Raw genomic sequence first — 14,774 nt, 5'->3', positions numbered from 1 at the left:
AATAGCCTGGGTGTTCATAAACTTCCCTTTTTTTGTTCTGTATATTGTTAACTGAACCTTCTTTTCCTTCTCTTGTGCATTAATCTCAAAACAGATTGCTTTCTCTTCCTGTATAGGACGGATCCTGTCAGGCCATTCATTAGTGGTCATGTTGCAAACAGCATGGCAGCAGAGGTCATTGCTTTGCTACATAGCTTATTGATGGCACCAGAATCTAATGCAGCTCAGATATGGACAACAACTGCTGAAAAAGTAAGCAACCAGAAGATTAACTGTTAAATTCTACACCAAGCCTGTATTGAGTAGTTAAGAAAAATTAATTAGCAATTTCCTGAGCTACTCCTTTCTGATTCACTGCTTCTGAGACTTCAAATCAGGAAGTGTAATTGCACAGGAACAGCCCTTTCTGGTAGATGGTATCTATCTGATGTCTTGGGGTGGAATAAATAATTAAAAATTACCTAGCATTAGAGATCGTGGGTTTATTCTGTAATTTACCTGTCATTCTTTTCACTAATTAATAATGCTGTTTGTTTTGGGAGTTACCTTGCCTTTGTCCGAACTTATTCTACCTTTGCTATTCAGTCTTCTTTTTCATGACCTCTGAGGGTAGAAAGCATTGGCTGGAAAGGATAGCACATTGCTTTTATGTTCCTCTTGAGTCCTGTCGTGCCCAGTCTGTTGCTTAGGCTAATCCTTGAGCTAAGATTATCTATGTAACTGTGATTCTGAAAGTTACTAGAGAATGGAACTGGCTTTGATGGTGTTCGCACATCAGAGAACTTAGAATATTCTGAAATATATCATTCTTTTCAAGAACAAAAATATTTCTTCTGAGATTGTGTGAGCTGGAGGCTTGGGGTGTCGGGGTTTGTTTGAATTGTGCTTTGAAGTCATTCTCTGGTATTTTTGCTTCTCTCTTCAGGTTCTGTCTCGGGCTCTGATGTACATTCCACAGCTTGGGAAGTATGCAGAGAGTATTTTGGAGAACGGGAGTAGCAGTGGAAGGAAACTTGCTAAACTTCAGAGAATTGCTCGGCAGGCAGTAGCTGCCCTTTGTGCTCTGGGTGGCTTTAAGGAGACGATTAAAATAGGTTCTGAAGTTCAGGTAATTCAGCGCCGTTTGCATTTTATGTCTTCAGTGACAATTGGTGCTTTCACTGCTGGTGTTGCCCACGCTGGCAAACTTGTGAAGCAGCATGTGGACTGCCTGCCATCGTGAAGCAGTTGAAATACCACTTGCAGAGACTGCTGTCGTGTGCTATTCCTGTTCCCTAAAGCACCCAGCTCTAGTCGTCTGCTGAGTTGCCATGCGGTGTTAAGGAATCAGTGTTTCTTGTTTGTAAAGCCCTAAATCTTATGCCGACCTTCTTTGGTTGTAGGTTTTAGGTAAAGGAATAGCAGGAAGCATTGGAGTTGTGGCATCTATTAATGAGCAAGAAGGTATAGCAACGGTCAAATTTCCACCTACAAGTATAGACAGTAGAAAGACCTCACAAGCATCAGACACATTAACTATTCCATTATCTAGGCTCTGTGTTCCAAGATCTGAGGTACGGTAGTTTTAAGAATCCAGTATTAACTACAATATCAATTATCTATCTATTTTTTGTCATGGCTTACTGGCAATGAATCTATAGCATGTAAAAAGTGTGTTTCATCTTTGGTTATAGATTATTCTAAAAGTTTGCCTCGTTATTGTAAACATCTCTTAAAAATATCTATATTTAAGTTCTCATTCAAGTAACATGGATATAGTCATCTTTTGGTGCTTAAATATGTTCTGTTGCATAGTGTGTTGGGGTTTTGGGGTTTGTTTCTGTTGGTTTGTTTTGTTTGGGGGTTGTTTTGGTTTTTTAACTGGTTTTGGGTGCTGGTTTTGTGATAGTGCAAAATGAGAATTAACTCCAGGTAATAAAACACCCTCATTTCTTAGAAACTAACTACTTGAATTTAACTTTTTACCGTGCCCCCCCACCATCAGGCATTGCCTCTTCATAAACTGTCCATTACTGAGAAGGTAGTACAGGCAGTCCAGTCCATGTTGCTTCCTCAGGAGGGAAGTCTATCTATTCACACCTCACTTCCTGCAACAGGAGATGGCTCAACTCCAGTAATGGCAGTGGTGCGGCTTCTTGCTGAAATAAGAACCAGGTGAGTGGCTGGGTTTTGCACAGCACCTCGGTCCATTTCAATATCGTACACAAATATGGAAGGAAATTGCAGTTTCTTGGTTTCTTTCTGGGTAATGATGTGAGAGCAAGGGATGATGCAAAAATTCTTGTTTGCTTCCTAGTCTGTTTAGTGTCTGGGTGGTGGTAACATGAAGGTGAAAAACAAGCGCCCCTGTAACACTGATCATGCACTGGAGCAAGTGCTCAATATAAGTAAATAAATGTCGCAAAGCAGGGAAAGCTGCTGTTGTGGAAGTTCTGATGGACAGCTAAGCAACCAGACAAAGAGAGAGATCAGTCAGCGTGCTGCCTTTTAAAATAGTCTTGAATTCAGTATGTGTAAAGACAGCTTTGAATTCAGCATACACTTTTGTAATGCTTTCAATGTATGGTTTTTCCATTAAGAGCTTGCCTGGTGATGGCTCAGCTGTTAGAAGACAGCTCATTCTGTGAAGAATTCATTCAACAGTGTCCAGCTGCTGTAGAAGTTCTCAATTTGGTAGCGCAGGAGTGCAGCCCTGGTAGGTATTCAACATGTTCTTGCAGCTTCATTGTCATACTCAGTTCAGAGACATACCAGCTTTTTAAATTGTTTCAGTGTTTTGTCCTCCAGCTACTTTGAGTTAGTTAGCTAGCACAGTACAGCATGTCTTGTCACAGCTGCAGATCTCTGAGGTCAGAGTAGCTAATGATTAGACCAAATAATTTTTAACATCAGGCATAAATATTAGGCCAGAACATGATTATCCTATGCATCATAGAAGATGCAAATCCTGGGGCTAGCTCTCTACTACCATACCTCTAAGCCCTCTGCACTTTTCTTGCTTCTAGCATAACCCACTCTGTATTCCTTGACTTTATCAAGTATGTTTTCTTTTGATGACCTTTTTGCTGCTGTTTTTACAATGCTATCTTTTATTTCTTCTAGTTGAGCTCTTGCTTTCCTTTCCTCTTGTTTAAGGATAAGCAGTGGGCCCAGCAGAAATCTTAGTTCAAGGGCAAGTTTTAGGAACAAATCAGAGCCTTTCAGTGGCTGAAGTGAAGGATGTTAGGGTAGGAACCAAGTGGATATCAGGGTGATCTCTGATGTAGAAGGGAGCATACAGATTTTTTTACAGTAGGCGTAAATTCTTTGATCTTCCTGCTTTTGCTGGATCATAAACTTGCTCACTAAAATGAACTTTATGTCTTAATTAACACACAATGGATCTGCTAACCAGATCTAAACACGAGGAAAACAATTGCTTGTATATAAGGACTCTGTCCTTAGTTTCATTGATCGGGTAAGTGAGACAATTGGATCAGATCTCTTAAAATGCAAATGTCATATTTGTTTCTATTTACTGTGTTGGACTCAAGTAACTGGGCTTGCTTGGAACCTCATGACTTTGCTTGGTCTGTTGTTACAGGAGAGAGACTCCTTGTTGTAGAAATGCAGTGTGAAAGGTTACGCATGTTGTATCGTGACTGTGCTCGACCTCCTCCTCCTCCACTGCAAGCAGACAGAAGGCAGGTGAGCATAGAAGCATTGCTGAGTCTTCTGCTCCTTGCAAACAAAGCCAGCCACTGAGGGCAGGGGTCTGCCTGTGGTGCAGGAGCCAAACTAGTTGGATTCTTATTTAAATGTTTCATTTAACATGAAATTCTGTAATGAGATGTGATTTGTTGTGATTGCAGTTGTGACTGTTACATGTGTCGCATTAAATGTGCACATCGTAAAAGAATTTGTCATTGAACTCCAGTAGATGACTTCAGCTGTAAGTACAATGCTCTGTTCCTGTTTGCAGCCCAAAGAAATCACTTGGAGCCCATCGAGAGTGTTTCCCCCTGTGCGAGCGTGCATGTTTTCATCGCATCTCACAGCTGTGACCTTCCTGGCTGATCCGAGCGCAGGAGGGGGGCTGCCTCGGGGCACATTTATCTATGCCACTTCCCCAGTTCCAGTGCAGGTAAGAACCCACAACTGCACAACAGTTTGTGCTATTTAATGTTCAATGGTGCATGAAGAGAACAAGAAAGAACCTTTTCTATTTTACCTATCATTTGTAAATACTTTTTTTAGAATATGACTGTTATTTCTGTACCTAGGCACCATCGTTCTACTGGGAAATTGAAATAGTTTCCTATGGAGATACAGATGATGATACTGGACCAATAGTTTCATTCGGATTTGCTACGGAAGCTGAAAAACGGGATGGTGCTTGGACAAACCCAGTGGGCACCTGTCTCTTTCACAAGTACGTTGGAGATGTGCATCAGAAATCATGGCCTTGCTCAGTACTGTTTGTATGCTCCTTAGGGAGGAGTGTTGTGAGCACATTGTAGTAGGTAACGTGCATTTGAATTTAAATGTTAAGACGATGAACTAGGCTATCTTCTTACGGAACTAAGGAGAGTTGAGTTGCCTTCTGTCAGTATCACAGCTACCTCAACTTCAGCTGGTAGTGACTTGTCATCCTTACTTGTTTCAGTGCTCTCTTTAATCATCCTCTTGTGTTACTTCTCAGCAATGGGCGAGCAGTGCATTACAATGGCTCCAGCTTGCTGCAGTGGAAGAGTGTTAGACTGGACGTGACTCTTTCTCCTGGTACGTAAGAGTACAGTGAACTTACCTGGCAAAGGGGAAGATCCTTCAAAAGGAAATCCTCTCCAAAAGGGAAACAGTGGATGAAAAAACAGACTCAATCCATGATCTTCTTTCGATGATTATATTTTTCTACAGGTGATGTAGCAGGAATTGGATGGGAAAGAACAGAAGGAACTCCTCCCCCTCCAGGACAGCCAGCTAAAGGCAGAGTTTATTTTACGTATTGTGGGCAACGACTTGGGCCCTATCTAGAAGATGTCTCCGGTGGAATGTGGCCAGTTGTCCACATTCAGAAAAAGGCACGTTCTCAACAGAAAGATATTGCTTGATATATCTACTCTTTCAGAAGTATTAAAAACATCATATAGAAAATACTGAGCCTGCTTCCCTATCAATGAAAAAGCAGACTGATAGTTTTTATCTTTATTGAGTTAGGTAGAGGTATCCCATTTTCTTTCCCAAGTATGTTTTGTCATTATTCGGAACTTTCTCTGACCATTGAGACAGTAATGTGCAGCCAACTTCATGAGATGGCACTATTCTGGGCTAGCAGCCCTTGTACTAGCATTCCTTCCCAGCAGTGACCTTGCTTCAAAGTATACTAGCTAAGTATGCTGTGTCTTGAAGCTAGATAAAAGCCAAGTTCAAAGTTTGTATTTAAAAGCTTTAATACTTTCCCTGCTGCACCCAGGTTTATAGCTAACAATGCTGGGAAAAACACATGGCCTGGAGATGTGTGATCAGCTTATACCACTGGTTATTTAAAAAAAAAAAAGAGCAAAGAGAAGGATCAAAACAATCCACAACTCATCTTTGTGCTTTTATGTCCATCTTCTTTCAGAACACAAAAGTCCGTGCTAACTTTGGATCTCGCCAGTTTGCCTACGCTGAAGGGCAGGCTCACAGGAACGCTGCAGACCTGTGTATTGACCTAGCCGAGGAAATAAGTGCCAACTTTGAAGCATTGCCTTTTGCCATGGCTTCTGACAGTGATAACGATGCTGGCACCAGCATAGCTTCTGATCCTGGGACCCATGGACCTCCTTGTAGAATTGCTGCTGTTGCTACGGCTCAACAACGTAAAGTGATAATTAATGTTTCTTTTAAATCTCTTTTAATTAAATAGGGTTTAAGCACATCCTAGCTGTAGTCCTCAGGTACTGCCTATTAGGTAAAGCAGTACAGCAAGCATCACCAAATACATGCTTATTTGGTTTTAGACAAGGTAGTTAAAGCCTTACTTTGGTTGTCTTTTATATGGATGCACAAATTATGCTCAGTTAATGCAACTACAATGAGAAATTATCATATTAGCGCTTTGAATGCAACAAGATGTTGTAATTGATTGAATCGGGCGATTGATTGCATTGTGCCAAAATGGATTACACTTCCACAGACTGACTGGGGACAACAGACTGCAATGTATCTCAAACTCCATGGAATATTACAGCCTGCTTTCTAGCACATTATGATCTTGTTGTTGTCTTGTGTCTTGTAGAATATGACAGTGACACATCTTGCCACTACAAAATGGAACTAAGCTATGAGAACTTTATCACATCAGGCCCTGATCCTCATCCCCCTCCCATTGCAGATGATGAAAGCGATGATGATGATGACGATGATATTCCCCGGGTAAGGAACGTGGCAAGTTCTGCCTACTGTAACTTGTAGCCTGAACACAGCTCTTGCAGTTCAGATTTTTAAATTTTGTCACACAAGGGTTTTCCCTGCTTCCTGAGGGAAAATACAGCTGCTGTTAACTTTACCTTCTTCTTGGTGTTGTAAATAATGTTTGTCTTCACAGGAGGATCATTATGCCCTGTTGGTTAAAGCCTGGGAAACAAAGGTTTTCCCTACAATTAGAAGAAGATTCCGTAATGAGGCTGAGAGGAAGTCTGGGTTGGATCAGATCAAAGGAGCTCTACAGTTAGGTATGGCTATGTTTATTTCCATGCTTGTTGGCTTATGTGATGTGCAATAAGTGTGAAGATAAACCTAGTGGTTCTCTTATGTGTTACTGTACTCAGGGGTGGAAAATATAAATTAAAGAAAAAATTTCACCTGCTGTTTTTTTCAAGTGTTTAGAATTTGTTTTGGGGGCGTGATTTTTTTCTTTAACACTTCTACTTAACCTGGACTATTTAAATAGGGAAGGTGGCTTTAGAAATAGTAGCTGAGTTTGTGCTGTTGTGATGTGCATACATAATAAATAATTTAGAATAATAGTTTGGGAAGGAATTACCTACATGTGTTGTCTCTCCATGGCTATATCGAGGCAAAGAGGAACACTTTAATAAAGGGTGTGTGGGGGGGTGTAGATAAATACAGTTCTGTGAAGACACTGTGTTTGTGAGAGAGCAAAGAAAGAATTCTGAGCCCTAATGAGCAGCATACAAGTGTCAAAGTGTCTGTCAGGAATGCTCTTGAGCCTGACAAAAACAATATTTAAGAGATAACTCATCTGTTTATGATGTTAATGAGAATAAGAACTTATTTCAAGTGGCTGGGGAAAATTAACTAATCGCTCCCTTCTGTCTACCAGGAATGGTTGATATAGCACGGCAAACCGTAGAATTCCTCTATGAGGAAAACGGTGGCATTCCAAGAGACCTCTACCTTCCTACTATTGAGGATATCAAAGATGAAGCAAACAAATTTACAATTGATAAAGTACGAAAAGGTAAGGTCAGGAAAAAGCATCTTAAGGGGAAAAAGAAAGCTAAGGGGCTGTGTGGTACTTGAGATCTACTGCGTAAATTGTCAACCTGAGGAAAATGCTGCACCTTCAAAATTGTGTTGTTCCTTTCTGACCAGGTCTCACAGTGGTGACTCGCTCTCCTGACAGCAATAACGTTGCCAGCAGTGCTGTTGGAACAGCTTTACCTAAGTTTGCCATTCGTGGGATGCTGAAGACGTTCGGTCTTCATGGCGTTGTTCTGGATGTCGATTCTGTAAGTAAAGATACATTGGGAGGGCTTTTAAGGCATCAGCATCATGTGTCCGTGAGCACATAAGATTCACAAGTAGCAAGCTGCTTCATATGCTACTTTGGTGCTCTCCTATTGAGGGAAGAAACTGTTACTGTTGCTGTGTTTATGGACAGTGGTGGCTTTGGTGTTCCAGGTAAATGAATTGGTGCAAGTGGAGACGTATCTCAGAAGCGAAGGAGTGCTGGTAAGGTACTGGTACCCCATTGACATGCTAGAAAGACCACCTGCTGGGTATAGGAGGACTGCCACAAATGGACTGGTCACTCTGGATAACACCAACATCCAAATTCACAGGTAAAATAGAAATGGAGCTATAGCTACAGCCTATAGTACAGCTATTCTGCAACCTTGTTTTGAGCAGTAGGAAGCCTCTGAATCTTAGTGTAGGTGTTGGATTAAACAAAGATTTGTGAAGTCATCGTGGTTTAATGGGTAAGGGGGTTTTGGGGTTTGGGGTTTTTTTGTATATAATAAAGGACATACTATAATTGTCTTGTTTGAAGGATTTTAGATAGTCACATGACAGTGGTTTTGTACATGCTGACCTGACAGGTACCTTCCTGGAAGTTTGGGTCTCTGGTACCATCCATCAGGCGCTATCTGAACTCCTGACTGCCTTCATGTAGAGTTGGTTTCTAATTCAGGTGCTGTACTTTGGTACCAAAATTAGATGGGCTGAGTGCTATCTGGAGGGGATAAGAAAGCTGGATCTACGTGATCCTTTTAAAGAAGAATAAATTAGGCGTATGTGTTTGGATGCAGGGGCAGGTTACTGGAAATTACTTCTGTTAGGTACAACAAAGCAATTTTATGTCTCAATGTTTGTGTTTTCTAGAGAGCTTTTGCGAAGTGAAGCTTCCCTGGCCAAGTTATACTGCCGCATGGCTCTCCTCAATATTTTTGCCCCCAAATCTCCACATATGTTTACTCGTCTGTTCCATATTCCTGCTATCCGTGATATCACTCTGGAGCACCTGCAGCTGCTATCCAACCAACTCCTTGCACCACCTCTTCCTGGTAAATGCTGATTTTTATCACAGCTCTTTTTTTGGTCCAGTAGTTTCCTGGGGACAAAAAAAAAAGTCTAATAAATCTGTCATTTGCCAAGTAATTAACAGTTGGACTTGATGATCTTAAAGGTCTTTTCCAACCTTGTGATTCTGTAATGAGTTGTAATAATGGGATTTGGAAAAAATATATACCTCAGTGGACTCCTGGCCTTAGTGATAGGGCAACAAAAGTGAAATTCCTGCTAATGATTTAGTTAAAAGTATTCAAGAGAGTTCAGGTGCCCTAAAAAAGACTCCATTCGGTGTGCTTCCGTCCCTTTGTTATTGGTTGTCTTCTGTTTGGGGGGGAAGTGTCCGTATGGGATGCTTGTAAGGAGTTGAGAATGTTTTAGTTTGGATCCAGGGTAATAAAGCTACATGCCAGTTGGGGGTCTCAGTTTTCAAAATTCAACTCTTCTTCATTTCACAAAGTGGTTTGACCTTTTCCTACTGGGATCACAGATCTGATTAGAGAATATATGTGCTGAATCATGGAAAAGAATCTTTGGCTAATTCAAGTGAGTGTTAACCAAGACAATTATCCTTGGCAAAGCTGTACTGCATGCAAAGAAATGTGTGTAATGTGGCTGGAGCATTAAGGAGGAAGTAGGAAGTGCTAAATATAGGCTTTTAATAACTGAAGGTAATTATTTACCATTGGAAAGAGGCCTGCTCTCTCCTCCAGTTACTTTGAAACTTGGCTATCTCTAACAGATACTGCATTGTAAAAGATCCCCTTGCAGAGTACAGCACTACTTTGCATGGCTTTAATATTACAAGCTTTTATTTAGTTCTTCCTCTTTAAAATACATCTAATTCAAGCCCTGCTAATACATCATTTCCAAACTGGCCTCCTGGTGAATTGTCCACTCCTGTGTGCGCTGTAGATTGTCTTTCTTTGACTTCTCCCATCAGCTCCAGAATGACAGCTGTGAAGATGTCAGGGCTTGTGACCCTTTTGGGATCCCCCCCAAAAGTAGTATTCTCTGTCCATATATGTGGGGAAAGCTTGAGAACAGATAAAACCACTTTCACCTCACCTACCGTGCATGGGGAAGAGTGCTTCTGGTCACTTGTCCTCAGTGTACACGTGCAGTACGTTGCAATAAGCCTGCCTTTATGTCCCTGCACATGGGACAAAAGGAGGCAGCTGTGCACAGCAGGGCTCCTTCCGGGCTGGCTGAGGCAGGTGGAGATACAGCTGGTATCTAGAGGGCCATGCCATCTGCAACCAACTGCGTTGGAGGTGCAGTCTGGTCTTGGGTGGATCCTTTCTACTGCTGGCATTTGAGAGGAGGTGTGCACTCGCTCCAGAGTGAAAATAGAAGCTTGTAATCTGAGTGTTTTAAAACTTCTCTTTCCATTCTGTTTCACAGGCTACATAAACACATTGAAATGATCTCCAGATTTCTCTTATCTTTCTTGTTATTACAGATGGAACTATCAGTTCGAGTTCTATTCTTTTGGCTCAGTCCCTGCAGCATTGTGTCCATTCCCAGAACTGTGCTGCCACGGACCTCTTCTACCAGGGCAATTCACAAGCCATCAGAGAGTGGCTTACTGTTGCCATTACTCGGACACTGCATCAAGGAGAGGAGAGTCTGTTAGACCTCACTAAACAGATCTGCTCCTTTCTGCAGGTAAAACACTTAATAATGTTTTATGAGCAGGGTTGCTTTTCTTCTTTTCTTGCTTTGTGTGTGATTTTAACTTCTGCAGTACTGTCCCTCATACTGAATTGCTTATTTGGGCAGACTGGACTCCTACTCTGATCATAGTGGACGCTCTGAAAGCATGATACTCTGGATCATACTAAAAGGAGGTGGTCTCACATAGTGTTGTTATTTATAATACTATATTTTATTTGGAAAAAGGAGAAGGGAGGTGGTTTGCTGCTGTTTGGGGATTTCATTCTGAAACATTATGTTACAGACGGCACCAGAACAGTTTCCTGCTGAAGAATTCCCAATTTCAGAATCCAAAGTCAATATGGATGTTAATTTTCCTGGGGCTGCGTTTGTTATTGTGTCCTGCAAGGAAAGTCAGTCTGGATTCCGCAAAGAGTAAGTAATTGAGGGGTCAGGAGTGGTGAAGATCACTGATGTGCTACTGAGCCTCTCCACTGAGCCTCCCTGAACCCTGAATGTGGGAGTCTCTTTTTATTTACTTATTGTTAAGATTTTTCAGTTCTCAGAGACTCAGTTTCTGGGTGGTTGGATAAATAACCACCGAGAGTATAATATTTCTGTGATTGGCTTGGGCTTTTTAGTAGTTGCTTATGGTCTTACTGAACTGTTCTTGCTCTCTTCTTAGTTCATCCCTGTATAAAGCTCCTTGGGCTAGAGTGCTTGTCTATGGGCTCGGGCATAAAGTCAAAAGGAACGGGCAGTTAAACCTCATTGAAGCAGTGTGCTACCCTCGAGATGCCTCGCCAACCAACACAGGCCTGACTCCTCCCCCAACAACCAACCAGTACCCTTCAGTGATCACCCCAACAGACAAGGTCCACATCAAACTAGGTAATAAAAATTTAAAATATTATAAAATAGATTTAAAATAGATTATATTGACATAAAGATTCCTGTTTGTTTATTACAAGGTGCTTCAAAGAGAAAATTCTCACTTAGCATAAATTTAGCCTCAAAAACGTCCTGAAAGATACAGTACTACTTTTGCTTTACAAATGGCTGGAGTCATCATAAGTGCTTTCTCTGACCTTTCCACTTAGGAGTATCTCCTCCTCCTGGAGCTGTGTTGGTCTTGCATTCTCTTCCTCTTGAATTCCCCCTGGCAATGGCATTCACAGAACAGCTGTTAACTTGGAAATTGGAAGATGGGGATGGAAAATCAGAAGACGAGTTGGATACTATTCCTGCTTCTGTTCTCTTGCAAGTAGTGGAATTTTTAGGTAGGAATGAAGTATTTACTTAGTAATGAAAACCAGTAATGGGGAGAGTTTAGAGGGGAAAAAAGAAAAAATTACAGCCACAAAGTATTTCTGTGCTCTTGCATTATACCAAAATTGTCTTCAAACTCCAGAAATTTTTCTGTTGATGGGCACTTCTTGCAATAGCCTTCCTCTGTCTTACTGCTGACATACAGCCATCCAAACAACCTTTTCTTGTGCCTTTGTTGTTTTTTTTAAATTGCTGTTGCAACTCATGTAATAATAAAGCTATTAAAGGTTCAATGCAGCTCACTCCCATGCCTTGCTTTCCACACACAGGGAACTTTCTTTGGACAACTGACATGGCAGCATGTGTGAAGGAGTTAATATTTCATCTCTTGGCTGAATTGCTTCGCAAAATTCACAACCTGGAGCAGAAAAAAAATCCAGCAGGACTGTCATCTTCTATTGCACTTCAGCTAAATCCCTGCCTAGCTATGCTTATGGCCCTGCAGTCAGAACTTCACAAGCTGTACGATGAAGAAACACAAAACTGGGTGTCTGGAAATGCATGTGGTGGTTCTGGTGTTGGAGGTGCTGACCAAGGAAGATTTTCAACATACTTCCATGCTTTGATGGAAGTCTGCCTTGCTGTGGCAGAAGTCACCTTACCTATCAATATGAGTGTAACAGCTAATGTGATGTCTTCAACCAGTGCCCCAAATCTGAGCGACTCTTCATCCTCGTCTTCATCTTCCCCTGGACAGACACCACAGAGTCCAAGCTTGCTGTCAAAGAGGAAAAAAGTCAAAATGAAGCGGGAAAAGACATCATCCTCAGGCAAGCGCTCTTCATCCAGAGCAGCTGAAACAGACACTGCCATCCTCAGTATAGGAGGAAGCAAGCCTGAGGACATGTTGTGGTTTCATAGAGCACTGACTCTGCTTATAATTCTCAGACACCTGACTAAAAAAGATCCTCAGGGGCTGGGTGTGACGAACGATGCTGTAGCCGATGCGTGTCAAGCACTGGTGGGTCCCACAGCTCACAGCCGCTTGCTGGTCATTTCTGGAATACCAACTCACTTGGAGGAGAGCACTGTCAGAAGTGCGATCAGAAAGGCATGCAATGCACACGGTGGAGTCTTCAAAGATGAGATCTACATCCCTTTGCAGGAAGAGGATCCCAAAAAGATCAAGGACAAAGCAGAAGGAGGAGAATGTAGAACTGAACTGGAAAAACCAACTGTTTCCAGTAGCGCAGACAGTCTGGATATCAGCAGCTCTAGCAGCGTCACACCTGCCATGAGCGTTAGCGCTTCAGCTTCTACAAGCCAGGCTTCCCTCTGCAGCTCGCAGGGTATATCTCGGACCGTTAGTGACATCTCAGTCGACCAGTTTCAAGCTGGCCTGGAATTGGCCATCCCACCGGGATTGCTAGAACCACATGTTGTTTCCAGCCAGGAGAGTTTGGATCTTTCACACTGCAGTACCGGGAGTCTCGGCAGCCTGGGCAGCCTTGGGGAACCACTTGACAATGTAGAAACAGCATCTGTATCTGACGTTGGATCGATGTACACGGTCACATCTCTGGACAACCAGCCGCTTCTGTCCCGGCCAATCAAAGGTTTTGCTGTGGTGGAGGTAATATCATTCAGTCAGGACAAGGGTGCCTTTTGGGTCAGGTCTTTTTTTCTGACAAAAAGACACCAGGTTCTAGTAACTTCCAAACCACTGGCTTTCAGAAATACTGTGCTTTTTGTGGTTTGGGTGTTGCCCTGGGATCAGTTGAGGAAACGGTGTGCTGTGTGTTTTCCTCTGTAAAGACTCTTCCGCTTGACTGAGGCCACAGCTTGAATGATGGAGGGTGAAAGGTACTGCTAGCAAAGTGTAGCTCAGTGTAGGTCATGAGTGCAGCAGACCAGATGTACGTCGGAGTATATGCAAGCCTGAGACCAGCAGTTCTCAGCTTGGATAGGGTGGTGAGGAGCACAGCACTCTGCTTGCCATTGATTTTCCATTATCATTCACCATCTTGGGAGCGTTTGCTGTCGCTCAGGAGTCCTGGCAATGGAGTTAGAGTAGCAGTTTTAAATCAGGAGGAAGTAATTGTGTAGGTTCCAAGTTGTAGGGCTCATCGCTGCAAGGTGTTGTGGAAACCAAGAGTATAAATGAATTTATAAGGGATTAAGTTCATGGAGGACACATAAATCGGTAGCTATTACGCACAGCCCTCAGTGCAGCCTTCAACTCAGGAAATCTTTAAACTGCCAATTTCTGGAGGCTGAGAGAATACATAAAGGAAAGACATCTATTCATTTCCTTTTTGTGTCACTGTCTTCAAAGATTTGCTGCTGGAGCTTAATTAGGAGAGAGGTGGCCCTTTGGTGTGACCCACAAAACAGTTTTCATGTTTAATGACTACTTTTCCCCGTATTTTAAACCATCTAGAGATTCCTCTATGAGGTTACTTTACATGATGAATTCTGTTGGTGTCTGGATCCAAGTTAATTTTTAAAAGCATGGTGGGTGGTTGTGGGTGGCTGTCAGTGATGCCAAATCACTTCAGGTTTTCAGCCGTGCAGGAGAGCCCTTCCTCTCTGTTACATTAACTGCTGTGGATGTATTGGGAGCTTGCAAAAGCCTGGCCGTTTCTGATAGCTTATGAATGCAGAGAGGCATTTTTGCATAATCCAGGATTGCACTGGTTTCTTTTTTAGAAGAAAATAAGCTTCTTCAGATAGAAAATGTTAAGTTGCTGTTCTTAAGCTATTAATTGACATGAAGCCACCAGAGCTGAAACAAACCATAAACTGCGTACAGAAAGCTGTCAGCGTATTCACATCAAAACCTACTCCAAGTCTGTTACTGCTCTGATCATGATGTATGGTGGTTATTCTTGGAATCAAAGGAAGTTATTGTTCCTGTTCCTGATTTGTGTAGCTGAGACTTCAAGGCCTGTGCTAATTTTGATATGTTTCTCTAAATGGGGAATCCAAGTGAGGAGAGCCGAGCCTCAAGGAATGGCAGGTTACCTGTCAGAAACTGTCCCCTTCCTACCTGGTATTTCTCCGGGCTGTCTCTA

General features: G+C 42.2%; 1 protein-coding gene across 1 annotated transcript in view; it reads left to right on the top strand.

Moving 5' to 3' along the window:
* HECTD4 (HECT domain E3 ubiquitin protein ligase 4) overlaps nucleotides 1–14,774 on the top strand; it is a gene marked incomplete at its 5' end in the record, with an annotated part of 72,653 nt that overhangs the window by 44,237 nt on the left and 13,642 nt on the right. Inside the window, 22 exons of the mRNA XM_084271919.1 lie at nucleotides 117–252; nucleotides 926–1,108; nucleotides 1,383–1,553; nucleotides 1,985–2,154; nucleotides 2,580–2,695; nucleotides 3,584–3,687; nucleotides 3,962–4,123; nucleotides 4,263–4,411; nucleotides 4,682–4,761; nucleotides 4,897–5,060; nucleotides 5,603–5,840; nucleotides 6,260–6,396; nucleotides 6,569–6,695; nucleotides 7,307–7,444; nucleotides 7,579–7,715; nucleotides 7,888–8,048; nucleotides 8,590–8,771; nucleotides 10,238–10,443; nucleotides 10,736–10,866; nucleotides 11,117–11,322; nucleotides 11,532–11,711; nucleotides 12,030–13,333. Of these exons, the coding sequence (XP_084128045.1) occupies nucleotides 117–252; nucleotides 926–1,108; nucleotides 1,383–1,553; nucleotides 1,985–2,154; nucleotides 2,580–2,695; nucleotides 3,584–3,687; nucleotides 3,962–4,123; nucleotides 4,263–4,411; nucleotides 4,682–4,761; nucleotides 4,897–5,060; nucleotides 5,603–5,840; nucleotides 6,260–6,396; nucleotides 6,569–6,695; nucleotides 7,307–7,444; nucleotides 7,579–7,715; nucleotides 7,888–8,048; nucleotides 8,590–8,771; nucleotides 10,238–10,443; nucleotides 10,736–10,866; nucleotides 11,117–11,322; nucleotides 11,532–11,711; nucleotides 12,030–13,333 (4,582 nt within the window). The remainder of the gene's footprint in view (nucleotides 1–116; nucleotides 253–925; nucleotides 1,109–1,382; nucleotides 1,554–1,984; nucleotides 2,155–2,579; nucleotides 2,696–3,583; nucleotides 3,688–3,961; nucleotides 4,124–4,262; nucleotides 4,412–4,681; nucleotides 4,762–4,896; nucleotides 5,061–5,602; nucleotides 5,841–6,259; nucleotides 6,397–6,568; nucleotides 6,696–7,306; nucleotides 7,445–7,578; nucleotides 7,716–7,887; nucleotides 8,049–8,589; nucleotides 8,772–10,237; nucleotides 10,444–10,735; nucleotides 10,867–11,116; nucleotides 11,323–11,531; nucleotides 11,712–12,029; nucleotides 13,334–14,774) is intronic.

This window comes from Gallinula chloropus (assembly GCF_964237585.1).
Source record: "Gallinula chloropus genome assembly, chromosome: 17".
In the NCBI taxonomy this organism is placed as follows: domain Eukaryota; kingdom Metazoa; phylum Chordata; class Aves; order Gruiformes; family Rallidae; genus Gallinula; species Gallinula chloropus.
The sequence above is the reverse complement of the archived record's forward strand: the minus strand, read 5'-3'. Positions and strand labels throughout refer to the sequence as shown.